We start from the raw sequence: 19,685 nt of genomic DNA on the forward strand, positions 1-19,685 counted from the left end.
CAAATAAGAGAGTCAAATGGTCAATACACAAATATATGCAATACATGATGTATTTGAGTGTGGTAGGTTTTTTGTTGGAGAATAATCAAGCAGGGAAGTAGAAAAGGACAATAGAGGCCAGAAACTGGAGATTAGTGTTTGAGTTTTAAATAGGGTGGTCAGAAAAAAGAGTCACTGAAAAATTCAAATTGAAACAAAGTTTTGAAGAGGAGGGGGAACACAAATGTGTGTGTGGATATATATGTGGACCATGAGTGTGTATATGTATGTATTTGTGTGTGGTTGTGTGTATATATATATATATGTATGTATGTATGTATGTATGTGTGTGTGTTTGTATACATATATATGTAATTCTAGTTGGAGAGAATAGCATATGCAGTAATTTTGAGTTTGTGTGTATTTGGAGGCCGGAGGAACCACAAAGAAGTCTATGTTTCAGATTGGGATGACTTAGAAAAAGAATAGAAGGAAATGAATTCAGGGAGACAAAGATGGCCAAATCATAAATGCAGCCTTATTAGGATAGGTTTTGCTGGGAAAAATGCACTTAGCTGGACATGCTAGTCTAAGGTCATTTTACATATAATGAGTTTAAGCAACTTGTTGCATATCTCAGAAATAGAAATAATTGTTTCCTTTCTAGTAACTATAGCCCTATACTCCAACTCTTAAGCATGAACTCTTCTTACTTTTCCATAAATATGGGTTGGAATAGCGAAATTCAATTTGTGTTTTTTTATTTTCAACTATCTTAGAAAACACATTATCTTGAATAAATTTAATGTAATTGGTCAGATACAGCTATGTTGATCTTTATGCAGAAAAAAGGAAAGGAACAAAATTTGTAGATTCTAAGAACTGGCAAGACAGAGGTTTGAACTATTGGACGTTCGAGAGACAAAAGGAATCAGTGAGATTTAATAGGAGATGGATATATACATTTCTCTTTTGACTAACCCATTATCACTGCAGGATTATATGAATTTAAGGCTAGAAGCAATTAGAGCTGAGTATGAGAAGATGGCTGCATTTCACCATGAAGAAGAAAAACATAATTTGGAGATGCTGAAAAAGAAGGGGAAAGATATTTTTCATCGACTTCATTTAAGTAAAGCCAAAATGGCTCATAGGAGGGAGATTTTAAGAGGAATGTATGAGGAGCTGAATGAAATGTGCCATAAACCAGATGTGGAGCTACTTCAGGTACAAACTCGCCATGTGGTTTCAGGTTTTTGAATATTCACATGTATAAGTATTTTCCTCATGGCTGAAATCCATCTCCCTAATTTTATTTCCATGATGTGTTTCCAAAAACACATTCATATAACTAATGCTACTTTGTTGGGAGAGTATAGCCCCACTAAGGGATTCTACCAGGCCAAAGGTCCCTCCTACTTTATCCACCAGCCACAAAACTTTGTGGAATGGTCAAGGTAACAGCCCCAAGAAATATTCCCCATCTAATTCAATAATATACTTTGGGTTGTTAAACATGTATAGAATAGTGAGTGATTCATTTACATTTAGGATAATTTGTAAACATGGCAAGATCGGAAGTTTTGGGAACCTAGGTTTGCATTAACATTATTTTGGAGTCCACTCATTTGGGTAACAGGTTCAGTTAAAGATGACTGAGTAGGTTTTTCATGGTTACCACAGAGCATAGACCTTCTGGGCCTCTTCTCCCTTCACTTGTTTAGAGAATGTCTTCAAGACTCACACTTTCCCAGGACGTTAATTAATAACAATACAACTGACTGGGTTTTTCATTACAGAAGAAATAGAAAATGCTTTCCAGAAGAGAAGATGGTAGGGGAATAATATCTTCAGAAACTGAGTACAAATCTCACAGTGAACTTAGTGAAAGATGCATCTTGTGAAATGCACTAAATCTTTCTTCTTTTTTTTTTTTCAGGCTTTTGGAGACATATTACACAGGTGAGTGTGTACCTAGATTTTAGCATATGTTCTTTAAGATTCCACGACTATCAAAGCAGGCTCTATTAAAGTCATGGCATAAATAATTAAGATATTGATACCACTTTTTTTTGCATCTACTTTCGTTCCCACACCTTAAAAGACAAGGCCACGAAGTAAATAAATGAATAAAAGAAGAGTGAACTAAAACAAACAATTTGATTCCTGATTTTTTTTTTTTTTTTTTTTTTTTTGAGACGGTGTCTGGCTCTGTCGCCCAGGCTGGAGTGCAATAGCGCGATCTCGGCTCACTGCAAGCTCCGCCTCCGAGTACCCGGGACTACAGGCGCCTGCCACCACACCCGGCTAATTTTTTGTATTTTTAGTAGAGACGGGGTTTCACCATGTTAGCCAGGATGGTCTCTATCTCCTGACCCCTTGATCCGCCCGCCTCGGCCTCCCAAAGTGCTGGGATTACAGGCGTGAACCACCGCGCCCGGCCCCTGATTTTGTTTTATTGCTTGAAAGCCTGCACAGGAGAAAGATAAGAGTTTTGTTTTGTGGATGGTGAGAAAGTCACCAGAGGAAGCAGGAGAGAAGAGGAGGAAGTATTTTAGCAGTGAAAAAGTGTTGATGTTTTGTTTTTTATACATATATACATATCAGTTAACAGTTCTGAAAAATAGATTGAAAAAAACTGTGGAGTGTTAGAACTGTATAAGTCTCTAGGGAAGTTCTTTGCTAAAAGGGGAGAGAACAAGTTTCCATTCTTTATCTTGAGAAGGAAGCAGTGGATGCATCAGTCTCCCCAGAACCCCGCTATTTCAGACAAAGATGTCAGGGGAGTCTGCCAAGAAGTGGAACTCAGAATTTCGTTTCTAAATATTCTCAAGGCCATAAAGCTAAGGAACCTTACACATTTGGGGCAAAAAAAAGAAGGATCAGATTGAATTCTGGCTTAGATTCTTCCATCATGCTTTAAAATTTAGAAACTGTAAAGAATTAATTTGCAAAAGGAAGGAATAATTTTTGAATTATCAAATGTGTAGATTCAAAGGATTCTCATGAAATGTCTTTTACATACAAATAGTGATTTTTATTTATTTTATGGCTGTAGATGTTGTAACTGCAGGTTTTTCCTTGCAGGAGTGAGTCCGTGCTGCTGCACATGCCCCAGCCTCTGAATCCAGAGCTCAGTGCAGGGCCCATCACTGGACTGAGGGACAGGCTCAACCAATTCCGAGGTAAGTCTCCACCCACAGGCAGCACTCCCACTATCTAAATATTATTATTGTTAGGATCACATAGGTAATATTTCATATTTTATCAAATATTTTACTTCTTTTAAGACATAAGTGAACAATATAACCATGCAACCCTTTGGTATCCGTGTCTGTATTTACAGTCAGATTTATAGCATTAAGTTTGAAAGATAGTGAAAAAGAAATACTTTCTTGCATAATATGTACTGAATTATATAACGGGAAGAAGGAGTAGTGTAGAAAATTTAAAAAAGGAGCAAATGAAATAATGCTCAGAATGGTGAATTATTTAATGTTAAATACAAAATTGTACATTTCTTTAGTGTATTCATTTGAACTGTTAAGAACTGTTCTTTGGGGGAATATAGTTTTCTGGAGATTCTTGGGGGTTTTGTATTTTTTTAATGTGTATATATTATTCATATATTGGAAACATTTGAATTAATAGGTAAAGCTAAGAGGAAGAAATCATTTTGTGAATATAAGTAAAATTACAAATGAAAATAAGTTCAGTTTAATTGCAATATGAAGAGCTACATGTTAAGTCTAAAATCCAGCTTCAGCCCAGAGCTAGCATGGAGGACAGCAGAGAGACTGGTCAAAGATTTTGCAGAGATCTGCTTTAAATTATCACTTATAACGTGTAAATATGGATTTTTATCCAGATATCTAGAGCAGTTCTTAAGTGAAAATCTTCACATTCACATTCTTTCCAAAATGATAGCACTAGTTTTTAAGAATAAGAAACATTTCTAAATAATGATCTTGATAACAGCATTGCATTTAGGGCATACAATGTGTAAATTTTACTTTGAAAACTGGATTGAAAGAAGTTGGTCTCACATTTGGCTCTCAATATGTAAGTTTTCAAAAAAACATAATATCTGTGGTTAGGGTTTTGTTTGTATTGTATATAATATTAACCATCTCTATACTTTACTAGAAGTTACAAGCAAAACTTTTTATGACTTTACATTTGCTGGTAAAGTAACTTCTTGATAGAACAATTATTTTTTTCTTATTTACACGTCTATGCATGTTTTCTCTTTTTTTTTTGCAGTGCATATTACTCTGCATCATGAAGAAGCCAACAGTGATATCTTTCTATATGAAATTTTGAGAAGCATGTGTATTGGATGTGACCATCAAGATGTACCCTATTTCACTGCAACACCTAGAAGTTTTCTTGCATGGGGTGCTCAGACTTTCACCTCGGGCAAATATTACTGGGAGGTCCATGTAGGGGACTCCTGGAATTGGGCTTTTGGTGTCTGTAATAAGTATTGGAAAGAGAAGAATCAGAATGAGAAGATAGATGGAGAGGAGGGACTCTTTCTTCTTGGGTGTGTTAAGAATGACATTCAACGCAGTCTCTTTACCACCTCCCCACTTATGCTGCAATATATCCCAAGACCTACCAGCCGAGTAGGATTATTCCTGGATTGTGAGGCTAAGACTGTGAGCTTTGTTGATGTTAATCAAAGCTCCCTAATATACACCATCCCTAATTGCTCTTTCTCACCTCCTCTCAGGCCTATCTTTTGCTGTATTCACTTCTGACCAGAGACAAATCAGAAATGTGTTCACATGCTGTGGGAACCCCTTTATCCCAGGAAGTCCTCTTCCTTGTGCCTTAACATACAGGACAAATAGGCTCTATTTTATATCTTGAATTGCCTTCTAATGTTATCAAAACTCATTTATTGTGTTACTATTAAATATGCTGAAAACGCTAAAAGTATATGTATTGGTTCTTTATTATATAATTTTTGAAAAATCATTATTCATGATCATGGCATACAGTATATTCTTTTTTTCTTTATTTCTGACTGTCACTGAGTGAAATAATAGATGACAGACATGTCTGAATAAAGTAAAAATCAATGGAAGACAGGATCTTTTGCTTCATGCAAAAAACTTGGAGTGAAGTCTCAGTGATAACTGGGAAATGTTTTTCTTCCTCTTTATCTAACTATACTACACTTATCCATCAGGTTTCATTGTATTAATCTATCCTTTGAGGTAATATTATTTGAACTTCTATGCTGGGCTTTATTTTGCAATTCTCACCACAGATATGAATAATCCTTCATTATTAGTGTGCCTGTCTACATTGAAATACACAATGTGATCAGACCAATGCTGGATTAATTGAATTTTTTTTAAAGTAACTAAATATTGACTCCTACCTCAAACCATACACAGTCATTTCCAGATAGTTTGAGGTCCTGAAAGGAAGGGGAACCTGATACAAGGTTCTCATAAGGATTTCTTAACCAGGGCACAAATTAATAATTAAAACAATTAGTTCATTTATATTGATAATGATGACTTCTGTGTTTCAAAAAACATTATGCAAACTAGTAGTGGAAAAAGATATTCACCCCAACATACATAAAGTAAAATATAATACATGTATATGATGAATACTTAAATTGTAATAAATAAAAGACAGTGAACTCAATAGAAGATTGGCTAAAATATATGAACAGACACTTTACAGAATTGGATACATAAATAACTAGCCAAACATAAAAAAGTGCTCACTTTCATTAGTCTTACAAAAGTAAGAATTAATCCACCAGTTGTACCACAGACCCCCATAAAAAAATACCAAAATTTAAAGACACACAATATTGTGTGTTGTCAAAGATACAGAATAAATGAAATTTATTCATGGCTGGAGAGATGTAAATGGAAATCCCTTTTGGGAAACTGACTATTAGCATTTCTTATGGGCTAGATATTCTAATTCTAAAATATAGTCAACTGATTGCCTACATATACTTCAACATACACAATATTGTTCACTGCATCAATTTTTATAGTAGCTCCAAATTAGACCCAAAATATTCTTCAACTGTAGAATAGCTAAATAAATTTGGTGTATTTATGCAAAATAATCCTATAAAACAATAAATAACTCACTGAACGCAACAAAGCTGATGAATCTCAGAAACAAGTTAATAAACATATGCCAATTTAAACAATAAAATTGAAGTTAAGAAAAGACTTTTCCATGTATATAATATATTGGTAATTGTAAGCTCTTTATGGGTTCCATAATTACATGAACGCTGTGGAATTATAACTTTTAAGACCCAAAATGTCAAATAATGCATAAGGTAGTAGAATAAAAAAGGAGCCCAGGCATGGTGGCACACACCTCCAATCCCAGCACTTGGGGAGACCAAGGTGTGAGAATGGCTTGTGGCCAGGAGTTCCAGACCAGTGGAGGCAACATAGTGAGACCTCACGTCTACTAAACATTCCTTTAGAAATCAGCCTGGCATGATGGCACATGCTATAGTCCCAGCTACTCAGGGGGCTGATGCAGCAGGATGGCTCGTGCCCAGAAGATCCAGGCTGCAGTGAGCCATGGTGGTGCCCCGCAGTCCAGCCTGTGACAGAATGACAGTCTGTCTCATAATAAAACAAACTATAATTACTTGATATAACACAAACCAATATATTATAAATGTGCTAATTATAGGTATTTTAAATATTGATTTATTTAAAATAACTGAGAAAGCTGGGATAACTACATGTTTGCTTAGACCAGACAAAAGTGCCTTGGGAAGTAAGTTTAAAGTATTTTTATTAGAGTAAGTGAGGATAAAGTGCTTCATTACAAATGTGATACACACCACAATCTGCTATGAATAATCTTATGTCTAGAAGATTTGCGGATATCTAGGTAAGCAGTAATTATTGGGTGCCTGAAGCCTAGCAGGTGCATATTCAGTGTGTCTTCTCTGGAGATGTCTTCTCTGGAAAGTTTGATTTTTTTTTATTATACTTTAAGTTCTAGGGTACATGTGCACAACGTGCAGGTTTGTTACATATGTATACATGTGCCATGTTGGTGTGCTGCACCCATTAACTCCTCATTTACATTAGGTATATCTCCTAATGCTATCCCTCCCCCTCCCCCCACCCCATAACAGGCCCCTATGTGTGATGTTCCCCTTCCTGTGTCCAAGTGATCTCATTGTTCAATTCCCACCTATGAGTGAGAACATGCACTGTTCGTTTTTTTGTCCTTGTGATAGTTTGCTGAGAATGATGGTTTCCAGCTTCATCCATGTCCCTACAAAGGACACGAACTCATCCTTTTTTTATAGCTGCATAGTATTCCATGTTGTATATGTGCCACATTTTCTTAATCCAGGCTCTTATTTTTGGACATTTTGGTTGGTTCCAAGTCTTTGCTATTGTGAATAGTGCCACAATAAACATACGTGTGCATGTGTTTTTATATATAGCAGCATGATTCATAATCCTTTGGGTATATACCCAGTAATGGGATGGCTGGGTCAAATGGTATTTCTAGTTCTAGATCCTTGAGGAATCGCCACACTGTCTTCCACAACGGTTGAACTAGTTTACAGTCCCGCCAACAGTGTAAAAGTGTTCCTGCTTCTCCACATCCTCTCCAGCACCTGTTGTTTCCTGACTTTTTAACGATCGCCAATCTAACTGGTGTGAGATGGTATCTCATTGTGGTTTTGATTTGCATTTCTCTGATGGCCAGTGATGAAGAACATTTTTTCATGTGTCTGTTGGCTGCATAAATGTCTTCTTTTGAGAAGTATCTGTTCATCTCCTTTGCCCACTTTTTGATGGGGTTGTTTGTTTTTTTCTTGTAAATTTGTGTGAGTTCTTTGTAGATTCTGGATATTAGCCCTTTGTCAGATGAATAGATTGCAAAAATTTTCTCCCATTCTGTAGGTTGCCTGTTCACTCTGATGATGGTTTCTTTTGCTGTGCAGGAGCTTTTTAGTTTAATTAGATCCCATTGGTCAATTTTGGTTTTTATTGCCATTGCTTTTGGTGTTTTAGACATGAAGTTCTTGCCCATGCCTATGTCCTCAATGGTATTGCCTAGGTTTAATTCTAGGGTTTTTATGGTTTTAGGTCTAACATTTAAGTCTTTGATCCATCTTGAATTAATTTTTGTATAAAGTGTAAGGAAGGGATCCAGTTTCAGCTTTCTACATATGGCTAGCCAGTTTTCCCAGCACCATTTATTAAATAGGGAATCCTTTCCCCATTTCTCGTTTTTGTCAGATTTCTCAAAGATCAGATGGTTGTAGATATGTGGCATTATTTCTGAGGGCTCTGTTCTATTCCATTGGTCTATGTCTCTGTTTCGGTACCAGTCTGATGCTGTTTTGGTTACTGTAGCCTTGTAGTATAGTTTGAAGTCAGGTAGTGTGATGCCTCCAGCTTTGTTCTTTTAGCTTAGGATTGACTTGGCCGTGAGGGCTCTTTTTTGGTTCCATATGAATTTTAAAGTAGTTTTTTCCAATTCTGTGAAGAAAGTCATTTGTAGCTTGATGGGGATGGCACTGAATCTATAAATTACCTTGGGCAGTATAGCCATTTTCATGATATTGATTCTTCCTATCCCTGAGCATGGTATGTTCTTCCATTTGTTTGTATCCTCTTTTATTTCATTGAGCAGTGGTTTGCAGTTCTCCTTGAAGAGGTCCTTCACGTCTCTTTAAGTTGGATTCCTAGGTATTTTATTCTCTTTGAAGCAACTGTGAATGGAAGTTCACTCATGATTTGGCTCTCTGTTTCTCTGTTACTGGTGTATAAGAATGCTTGTGATTTTTGCACATTGATTTTGTACCCTGTGACTTTGCTGAAGTTGCTTATCAGCTTAAGGAGATTTTGGGCTGAGACGATGGGGTTTTCTAAACATACAATCATGTCATCTGCAAACAGGGACAATTTGACTTCCTCTTTTCCTAATCGAATACCCTTTATTTCTTTCTCTTGCCTGATTGCCCTGGCCAGAACTTCCAATACTGTGTTGGATAGGAGCGGTGAGAAAGGGCATCCCTGTCTTGTGCCAGTTTTCTAAGGGCATGCTTCCAGTTTTTGCCCATTCAGTATGATATTGGCTGTGGGTCTGTCATAAATAGCTCTTATTATTTTGAGATATGTCCCATCAATACCTAATTTATTGAGAGTTTTTAGCATGAATGGCTGTTGAATTTTGTCAAAGGCCTTTTCTGCATCTATTGAGATAATCATGTGGTTTTTGTCTTTGGTTCTGTTTATATGCTGGAGTACATTTATTGATTTGCATATGTTGAACCAGCCTTGGATCCCAGGGATGAAGCCCACTTGCTCTTGGCAGATAAGCTTTTTGATGTGCTTCTGGATTCTGTTTGTCAGTATTTTATTGAGGATTTTTGCATCAATGTTCATCAGGGATATTGGTCTAAAATTCTCTTTTTTTGTTGTGTCTCTGCCAGGCTTTGGTATCAGGATGATGCTGGCCTCATAAAATGAGTTAGGGAGGATTCCCTCTTTTTCTATTGATTGGAATAGTTTCAGAAGGAATTGTATCAGCTCCTCCTTGTACCTCTAGTAGAAGTCGGCTGTGAATCCGTCTGGACCTGGACTTTATTTGGTTTGTAGGCTCATAATTATTGCCTTAATTTCAGAGCCTGTTATTGGTCTATTCAGGGATTCAACTTCTTCCTGGTTTAGTCTTGGGAGAGTGTATGTGTCCAGGAATTTATCCATTTCTTCTAGATTTTCTAGTTTATTTGCGTGGAGGTGTTTATAGTATTCACTGATGGTAGTTTGTATTTCTGTGGGATCAGTGGTGATATCCCCTTTCTCATTTTTTATTGCGTCTATTGGATTCTTCTCTCTTTTCTTCTTTATTAGTCTTGCTAGCAGTCTATCAATTTTGTTGATGTTTTCAAAAAACCAGCTCCTGGATTCACTGACTTTTTGAAGGTTTCATTGTGTCTCTATCTCCTTCACTTCTGCTCTGATCGTAGTTATTTCTTGCCTTCTGGTAGCTTTTGAATGTGTTTGCTCTTGCTTCTCTAGTTCTTTTAATTGTGATGTTAGGGTGTCAATTTTAGATCTTTCCTGCTTTCTCTTGTGGGCATTTAGTGCTATAAATTTCCCTCTACACACTGCTTTAAATGTGTCCCAGAGATTCCGGTATGTTGTGTCTTTGTTCTCGTTGGTTTCAAAGAACATCTTTATTTCTGCCTTCATTTCGTTACGTACCCAGTAGTCATTCAGGAGCAGGTTGTTCAGTTTCCATGTAGTTGAGCAGTTTTGAGTGAGTTTCTTAATCCTGAGTTCTAGTTTGATTGCACTGAGGTCTGAGAGACAGTTTGTTACAATTTCTGTTCTTTTACATTTGCTGAGGAGTGCTTTACTTCCAACTATGTGGTCAATTTTGGAATAAGTGTGATGTGGTGCTGAGAAGAATGTATATTCTGTTGATTTGGGGTGGAGAGTTCTGTAGATGTCTATTAGGTCCACGTGGTGCAGAGCTGAGTTCAATTCCTGGATATCCTTGTTAATTTTCTGTCTCATTGATCAGTCTAATGTTAACAGTGGGGTGTTAAAGTCTCCCATTATTATTGTGTGGGAGTCTAAGTCTCTTTGTAGGTCTCTCAGGACTTGCTTTATGAATCTGGGTGCTCCTGTATTGGGTGCATATATATTTAAGATAGTTAGCTCCTCTTGTTGAATTGATCCCTTTACCATTATGTAATGGCCTTCTTTGTCTCTTTTGATCTTTGTTGGTTTAAAGTCTGTTTTATCAGAGACTAGGATTGCAACCCCTGCCTTTTTTTGTTTTCCATTTGCTTGGTAGATCTTCCTCCATCCTTTTATTTTGAGCCTATGTGTGTCTCTGCACGTGAGATGGGTTTCCTGAATGCAGCACACTGATGGGTCTTGACTCTTTATCCAATTTGCCAGTCTGTGTCTTTTAATTGGAGCATTTAGCCCATTTACATTTAAGGTTAATATTATTATGTGTGAATTTGATCCTGTCATTATGATGTTAGCTGGTTATTTTGCTCATTAGTTGATGCAGTTTCTTCCTAGCATCGATGGTCTTTACAATTTGGCATGTTTTTGCAATGGCTGGTACTGGTTCTTCCTTTCCATGTTTAGTGCTTCCTTCAGGAGCTCTTGTAGGGCAGGCTTGGTGGTGACAAAATCTCTCAGCATTTGCTTGTCTATACAGGATTTTATTTCTCCTTCACTTATGAAGCTTAGTTTGGCTGGATATGATATTCGGGGCTGAAAATTCTTTTCTTTAAGAATGTTGAATATTGGCCGCCACTCACTTCTGGCTTGTAGAGTTTCTGCCGAGAGTTCTGCTGTTAGTCTGATGGGCTTCCCTTTGTGGGTAACCTGACCTTTCTGTCTGGTTGCCTGTAACATTTTTTCCTTCATTTCAACTTTGGTGAATCTGACAATTATGTATCTTGGAGTTGCTCTTCTTGAGGAGTATCTTTGTGGTATTCTCTGTATTTCCTGAATTTGAATGTTGGCCTGCCTTGCTAGGTTGGGGAAGTTCTCCTGGATAATATCCTGCAGAGTGTTTTCCAACTCGGTTCCATACTCCCCATCACTTTCATCACCAATCAGACATAGATTTGGTCTTTTCACATTGTCCCATATTTCTTGGAGGCTTTGTTCACTTCTTTTTACTCTTTTCTCTCTAAACTTCTATTCTCACTTCATTTCATTCATTTGTTCTTCAATCACTGATACCCTTTCTTCCAGTTGATCGAATTGGCTACTGAAGATTGTGCATTCATCACGTAGTTCTCCTGCCATGGTTTTCACCTCCATCAGGTCATTTAAGGACTTCTCTACATTGGTTATTCTAGTTAGCCATTCATCTACTCTTTTTTCAAGGTTTTGAGCTTCTTTGCAATGGATTTGAACTTCCTCCTTTAGCTTGGAGAAGTTTGATCGTCTGAAGACTTCTTCTCTCAACTTGTCAAAATCATTCTCCATCCAGCTTTGTTCCATTGCTGGTGAGGACCTGCATTCCTTTGGAGGGGGAGAGGTGCTCTGATTTTTAGAATTTTCAGTTTTTATGCTCTGTTTTTTCCCCATCTTTGTGGTTTTATCTACCTTTGGGCTTTGATGCTGGTGATGTATAGATGGGGTTTTGGTGTGGATGTTCTTTCTGTTTGTTAGTTTTCCTTCTAACAGTCAGGACCCTCAGCTGCAGGTCTGTTGGAGTTTGCTGGAGGTCCACTCCAGACGCTGTTTGCCTGGGTATCAGCAGCAGAGGCTGCAGAACAGTGAATATTGCTGAACAGCAAATGTTGCTGCCTGATCTTTCCTCTAGAAGCTTTGTCTCAGAGGGGTAAGTGGCCGTGTGAGGTGTCAGTCTGCCCCTACTGGGGGGTGCCTCCTGGTTAGGCTACTCAGGGACCAACTTGAGGAGGCAGTCTGTCCGTTCTCAGATCTCAAACTCTGTGCTGGGAGAACCACTACTCTCTTCAAAGCTGTCAGACAGGGACATTTAAGTCTGCAGAGATTTCTGCTGCCTTTTCTTCAGCTATGCCCTGCCCCCACAGGTGGAGTCTACAGAGGCAGGCAGGCCTCCTTGAGCTGCAGTGGGCTCCACCCAGTTTAAGCTTCCATGGCCGCTTTGTTTACCTACTCAAGCCTCAGAAATGGCAGGTGCCCCTCCCCCAGCCTCACTGCTGCCTTGCAGTTTGATCTCAGACTGTTGTGCTAGCAATGAGTGAGGCTCTGTTGGCGTGGGACCCTCTGAACCAGATGCAGGATATAATCTCCTGGTGTGCCATTTGCTAAGACCATTGGAAAAGCGCAGTATTAGGGTGGGAGTGACCCGATTTTCCAGGTGCCATCTTTTACAGCTTCCCTTGGCTAGGAAAGGGAATTCCCTGACCCCTCAAACTTCCTGGGTGAGGCGATGCCTCATCCTCCTTTAGCTCATGCTGGGTGGGCTGCACCCACTGTCCTGCACCCACTGTCTGACAAGCCCCAGTGAGATGAATCCAGTACCTCCATTGGAAATGTAGTAATCACCCATCTTCTGCGTCGCTCATGCTGGGAGCTGTAGACTGGAGCTGTTCCTATTCGGCCACCTTGGAACCCAAGTTTGATTTTTAAATGATTTTTAACTTCCCATGGCGGAAACAGGAAGGAATGCCTGGCAACCCAACAAGGGCCAGATGCCACATCAACCAGAGCAGAAGCTGCCTAACCCTGGCTATTCCAACGACAATTAGACGTTCTTGGGAAGGTGGAGCCCTTTGTGGGAGCTCCACAAAGTGGCCACTTAAAGGTGACTGAGGCCTCTCAAAATCCCTGTGTTAGAGCTGCAGCTCTCCATGTGGGCTGCAGTGCAGTCACCTATGGAGCTTTAGGACAGGCCCAGGGCTCATCTCCCTGGACCAGTGCCTTTAGAATTTTCGCAGCAGGGATAGCCAGCTTGGAGAAGTGTGCCTGGGAGACCATGTGGCACTGCCTGGCTGGGTCCTCAGCTGACAGAGGTGAGGGTAGGGCTCATGGTGACTTGGTAATGCTGTGAATTAGGTATGTGTAGCAGGAAGGTGCCACAATGCCAAGGCCCCACGTCTTGGAAATTCCATGAGGTCCACATGAGGTTGAACTAAACACCAAGTGCAGTCCTCAAAGGAAAAATAAAAGACATACCCACATAAGGGACTCTTTGGAACTGAGTCTGGAAGAGAGGGCTGTCTGGTCCACTCCAGGAGAATTTGCCTAAAACAAGTTTGCTTCCCACTGCATTCCCTTTGCTTGTTGTAAACATCACCTCCTCCCCATTCCTTTAATTTGCATCATTCTGGGCTCCTTACTCTTGTTGCATCCTTTATTACATTTTAAGGATGCCTGGATTCGATTTACTTGAGCGCATATATGGCTTAATTTTGTATTTCTGGTAATCATTTATTATATTTCCCCCATTTTATCAAATGACACGTTTGTCTCATATCTTTTTTTAATATGTTAAAGATTTTGTATCCAGTTTATCTAAAACTCCTTGCTTAAAATGAGTTTAATTCTAGCAATGCATACATGCTTATCTTTGCATTGTTTTATAATTTGACGATAAATGTTTTTCCCCAATATATGACTGTATGGATAACACTTTTTAAAAAGATACAATAAAATCTGATCTCTCTGTCTCACTTGATCATGTGGCTGAACGAGTCAATCCCTCCAACAAATAGAAATATCCAGCATCACTTAATCTAATTAATAAAAACATCCAGTGTGCACGTGCACCCATGATGAGAAGAAAAGACCAAAGCAAACAGCCCAAAAGGAGAGAATCCCATGATTTCTGTGTAAACTCCTACAGATATCATAAATATTTATTGCTAGGAACAGTATTTTAAATAAAAGGTCTTCAGGCAAGTGTATTAAAACTGCCTTGGATACAAGGGGTCCTATCACTTGTAAAACTTGGCAAATTCGATAACGATTAAAAATACAAAATTACACAGAAAATACCCTTTAATAAATTGATTTTTTTAAATTGAGACAGAGTTTGGCTCTCGTTGCCCAGGCCGGAGTGCAATGGCTCGATCTTGGCTGCCTGCCACCTCTGCCTCCAGGGTTCAAGCGATTCTCCTGCCTCAGCCTCCCGAGTAGTTGTGCCACCATGCTCGGCTAATTTTGTATTTTTAGTAGAGAGGGGGTTTCTCCATGTTGGTCACGCTAGTCTCAAACTCCCAACCTCAGGAGATCCGCCTGCCTTGGCCTCCCAAAGTGCTGGGATTACAGGCGTGAGCCACCGCGCCCGGCCTAATAAATTGATCTTTAAAAACATCTTAATTGAGGTTCTCTAAAGGGAGCCTTTTAGGCAACACGCCCGCTAGGTGTACTGATTACTAGGGTGGCTGGTGTCAGGCGAATCGATGTGGCTCCCCCAGCCCCTTCCTGGGAGCATCCTAGAGAGACAGCGCGGAAATACACGCGGCCCGGTGGTCCCGGGAGCTGCCATGGTGCCCAGCCCCGCGGCCTTGCCTGGCCCTCAAACCCCGTGTCAAGCACCCGCGGACTCTCACGTCCTCTTCTTCCAGGGCAGCGGGCGCTTCTCCTGCACCTTGGCCTGGCGCTTCCTCTCGGCCTCCTCCGCCTCCGGTTTCTCCTCCTTGGCCACCTTGTTAGGCCACTTGGGTATCCGCAGGTGGCCGCTGTTCTTGGTGCTGCCCTTCCGCGCTGGCCTCTTGGGCTGGAAGGTGGGCGCGGGTGCCTTGCTGAGGCGGACCCGGGGCACCACCATGCCTGGCCACAAGCTGCTCCGCCGCAGGCGCTGCAGGGGCAGGAGGCTGGCCTTCCGCGGGGAGGGGTCGGCAGAGCCCCAGGACCCTGGCAGCGGGGCAGGTGGGAGGCCGGCTCTTGGGGATTCCTCACGGGAGCCCGCCGCCTCTAGGCCAGGCCGCTTGTGCTGCTCTGCGCCCTCCGTTTCGCCCGCCACCTGCGCCTGCCGCCCCCACCGACCCCACGCCACGCCGCCAGAATTTCCTGAGTCGCCAGGATTTCCTGCACCGCCAGCCGCCTCTTCCCCACGCACAGGGTGCTCTCGGGGCACACGGTCTGGCACGCGAAGGCCACGGCGGTGCTGTTAGAGGCTCGTGGTCATCCTGACCATGTGGTCCAGGGCGCCCCGGTCCTCTGGGCCACGCACGGCGCGCGGCATCAGCGCGGACAGCTCGCAGTCCCTGACCCTCTGCAGGCAGTTTTTGGAGCCCTCGGGCTTCTGCGCCCTCTCGTGGAGCGGAGGCAGCTCAAGCTGGTACTTTTCCCCCAACCGCTCCTGGCAGGGGCGCTCCAGGAGCCTCTGCATGAGGCGGACGTGTAAGTGGCCACTCCTCTGACGACATCCCACGGCAGGGACCCTCGTGTGGACACCCGCCCCTGCTAGCTCAGGGCTCCGATGTGATCGGTTCGACCCTGCATGGCGGCTTTCAACCCAAACGCATCCCTCCTTCAAGGTCAAGACCCAGGACATAGTTCAACAAGTAGTTGGTGATGATAGCGTGCCCTGACTGGGCCAGAACAGCCTCTTTAGTAAAACAACGCAGGGAAGTCATGAAACAGATGCTCAGCTCCTTTCTTCATTTTCACTTTAATTCCGTGATGCTTGTGTCCGTCTGACGACATCTCTCCTGGGGTCTGGGACTCTGCTGGTCTTCAATGCCTACTGAGAAGGGTTCCTGGCCATCATCAGGCATGAAAACTCAAAGTCCTCCGTCCTCAACGTGGGATCCCTGGGCCAGCGGCATCAGCCTCACCAGGAAACCTGTTCTTCTGCTCATTCTTGGGCCCCACCCCAGGCCTATTCAAAGAAAGACTCCAGGGGCAGGGCCTGGCAGCCTGTTTCCACCAGATCTGTGTTAAAGCTCAAATGAACCAGCCCAGGTGATGCTGACGCAGGAAGGGCAAGGCTGAGAGCCAGTGTCTAAGGCAACTGTGCCCATGGGGCCAGGGGCAGTTCCTGCCTGTGCAGCTATGATTAGGGCTGCATTCCCCTCCCTGTCCTGCCAGTTGACATCAATGTGGGGGTACTCAGCTAAGGCCACCACGGTATATCCACAAAGTCGTGGTATCAGGCGACATTAAGGCCGGTCCAGCCATTGTGGTCAGTCTCCTGCGCCTTCTTAAAGCTCACCCCACACCGCACCAGCGTCCGCAGCTGCCCCACGCCTCCAGGACGCCCTCCTCCGGTACGCTCTCCACGCCCTCGACGCCGTGCTCCTCCTCGTCCTGGAAAGGGTACAAAGAGTCGTCAGAGGCGACGCTGCGAGTGTCGGGCAGACTGGAGAAGTCCTGGAACTCTTTGAATTCAGCGCGGTCCTCCTCGACCTGTGCGCCTAAGAGTGGGGATGGCGGTGGCGGGATCATGCAGCGCGCCCCGCCACCCTGCGGCCGAGTCCCAGCCAGCAGCACCATGCCGGAGGCGTGGGCGGGGGATCGCGGCACTGTCCGGGAAAGCCTGGGGCCCGCCAAGGTCCCTGCTTCTCACTACTGAGTCCCCAGAAAAGCCCTAGCTCCCGCCCCCAGCCCGGCGGAAACCTCCCTTCTTTTGCATTATTAAGTTTGTTTTTATTTTAATTTTCTTAGGACATTGATAAAATCGCTTTCGGATTATTGGGATTAAAAATTAAATAATTTTCAACTTTACTCTTTTTTAAAATTGTCACAATTTATTTTAATGCTTTTATTCTTTTGTAAATTTTAATTATTGTAATTTATATCTTCAATTATTATAGAAGACTTTTAGAAAAGTCTTTTCACATAATAAAGTCTACTTAATGAACTATTATTTATTCTCTCCTCTATCTCAAATACGGACTTTAAACTTTTAGAACACTTTATGTTTTGAGACTCTTGTTACTTATGTGACATTTTAACTATTATTCTTCACTCTTCTAGTGAATTTTTAACGTCATTCCAAGGGTACATCTTTCTATAGTGAGAATTAAACATAGTTCTCAAAAATATTCTCAGATATTTAGAATTTCATCTTCCACTGGCATGTTAAGTATGTTCTCCTTCCCTTCTAATGCATATTTTTCCCCCAAGTCCTCGTGTTATACTCCTTTTTCACCCTCCATTCAAGAGATGATTTTATTTATTTATTTATTTATTTATTTATTCACTGAGGCAGAGTCTCACTCAGTCTGTCACCGAGGCTAGAGTGCAGTGGCATGATCTCCATTCATTGCTATCTTTGCCTCCTTGGTTCAAGTGATTATCCTGCCTCAGCCTCCGTAAAAATTCTGTAACCAGGCTATTGATAAATAACTTCTTTTAGGGATAAAAAACTCAGAAAGTTCAAGATTTCTGGATTAATGATTGACAATGTTCTTAGTGGTCTCTCTGATTTATTTCAATTGTAAGTAATTCTTGGTGATATTCTAACATAAATTCTGACAGGTGAAGAGAATAAATGAATTAAGTATCTCTAGGAGAATCAATAGAATAAGATTATCTTGGTTAAATGGTTGAGAAAACATGGTAAATAGACACAAAAACTTTTTCATCTTCCAAAATCAGAGTCAAATACTAAATGATCATAAAGTAGCTAATTCTGTCTTTCTGCAAAGTGAATCTGAGCTAAATTAAAAGAATGTCAGGAATAAATTTTTCCTTGAAAACTAGGAACAAATAATGTAATTAAATTATGAGGCATTGACTGTTGCATAGAGTTCTAGCATCAACAGAAAAGCTCACAAAACATAGGTGAAAATCAAAAAAGGAGTGCTGGGTTGGAGCCCTAAGGTGAATAATTTTATCATCTCAGATCGCTTGGAAAAAAGCAGCGAGTCCAAAAGAAGCTGGTGATAAGCTTTCTCTCTGCTAACCCCTAATGTTCTGCATGAAATGTGTGAAGGCAGAAGAGAGACGGTTTATTATAGTCTACATGGTATAGAGTGAAGGAATAAGAGAACATTTCTGATAAGTGTTTTCAAAATTTGGAGAATCATTCCTATCTAAATCATTCATTTAAGGGACTAAAATACAAGTATGATGTTTCTTGCCATCTAACCCTCAGCTAACCAGGCTCTAAAAAGGACAACACTGGACACCTCGACAGTGGTAAAAAGCAGGGTTTACTCATTCTTGAATACTAAGAAATGGTGCTAATCTTAGGCAGCAGCTTATCTATTTGGTTGAGGTTCAGCTTTGTTTCATTGAACAAATCTCTTGGGTTATTTTCAGTTGTGCCAGTCATTTAATTTGTTTTCTGAATCAAATGATAAGAATAAATATGGATTTGAGTGTAAACAGCATTCCCAGATATATCTTACAACTTGGTGTGCTATCCGCCTAATTTTGAACCTATAGGATGGGAATAAATGCATTGTGAAAAACACCAGGTGATTTCCTTAAAGCCAAATACTCTTGTCCCTCCTACTTTTCTTCCGGCTTTCCTGCTGCATGGGACATGGCAATAAATGGGAGTTTCCTGCACACAGAGATAAAATTCACTTGTTGAAGATGCCAGTCTTCTTCTTGACCAACTCCTATATTGGTACAAACATGTTAGAGAAATGCACCTTCTGAATCATTTCAAATTTGTGGTCTTTGTTAGAGAAGATAAGCCGGTGCCCTGGGAGACATAGCTATTACATTCTATTATAGAATTTTCCATTCTGTATCATCTGGATTCTTATTTAAAGTGTAAACTAATTTTGTTCTTTCTACTGCGTAAGAAGGTTTATACCACTTTATGCTTAGTAATTAAATTTATATGTCAGTTTAAGTCCAGTCTCCACTACTCTAAGTCCTGCTCCTGTTCCCCATCATCTTATATAGGAACCTTCATTTTTCAATGGTTTATATTAAAAAACCTAAGACAATTGAAATCAACCCTATAAAAATTATGCTACAATTATTTTAAACCCTGACATAATAGTACTATCTTTGATATCAATACGAAAATCAATTTATTTCTTATCTTTTGATAGATACTCATTAGTATGTTCTATCCTATTTTGTTACTTACATTTTGGAAAAGTTTCTTAATGTTAGAATAATATTTATACATATTAACTCCTCTACTTATCCATTTATTCATTTTATTTATTGTGTAATCTATTCTAAAAATCACATTCGATAATGGTAATATATTAGCAAAGAAGACAAATACTGCCATTGCCACCTTGGAATTTTCAATCTGGTAGTAATAAGTATAAGAGT

The 19,685-nt window shown here is 40.7% G+C and overlaps 1 protein-coding gene and 1 pseudogene across 2 annotated transcripts in view; one reads left to right on the forward strand and one right to left on the reverse strand.

Annotated features, from left to right (window-relative positions):
* Nucleotides 1–19,685, forward strand: part of LOC101146458 (putative tripartite motif-containing protein 49B) — a 37,991-nt gene that overhangs the window by 1,573 nt on the left and 16,733 nt on the right. Inside the window, exons 3-6 of one of the 2 annotated variants that reach the window (XM_055354953.2) lie at nucleotides 976–1,206; nucleotides 1,919–1,941; nucleotides 3,067–3,164; nucleotides 4,243–4,916. In XM_055354953.2, coding sequence (XP_055210928.2) covers nucleotides 976–1,206; nucleotides 1,919–1,941; nucleotides 3,067–3,164; nucleotides 4,243–4,742 — 852 coding nt within the window. In that variant the 3' untranslated portion in view covers nucleotides 4,743–4,916. Of the gene's footprint in view, nucleotides 1–975; nucleotides 1,207–1,918; nucleotides 1,942–3,066; nucleotides 3,165–4,242; nucleotides 4,917–19,685 lie in introns of those variants that run through there. The other variant, XM_031016354.2, reaches the window with a different exon arrangement.
* LOC129525298 (ankyrin repeat domain-containing protein 33B-like) lies at nucleotides 15,040–16,931 on the reverse strand (annotated as a pseudogene).

The sequence above is a fragment of the Gorilla gorilla genome, chromosome 9 (genome assembly GCF_029281585.2).
Source record: "Gorilla gorilla gorilla isolate KB3781 chromosome 9, NHGRI_mGorGor1-v2.1_pri, whole genome shotgun sequence".
Lineage (NCBI taxonomy): Eukaryota > Metazoa > Chordata > Mammalia > Primates > Hominidae > Gorilla > Gorilla gorilla.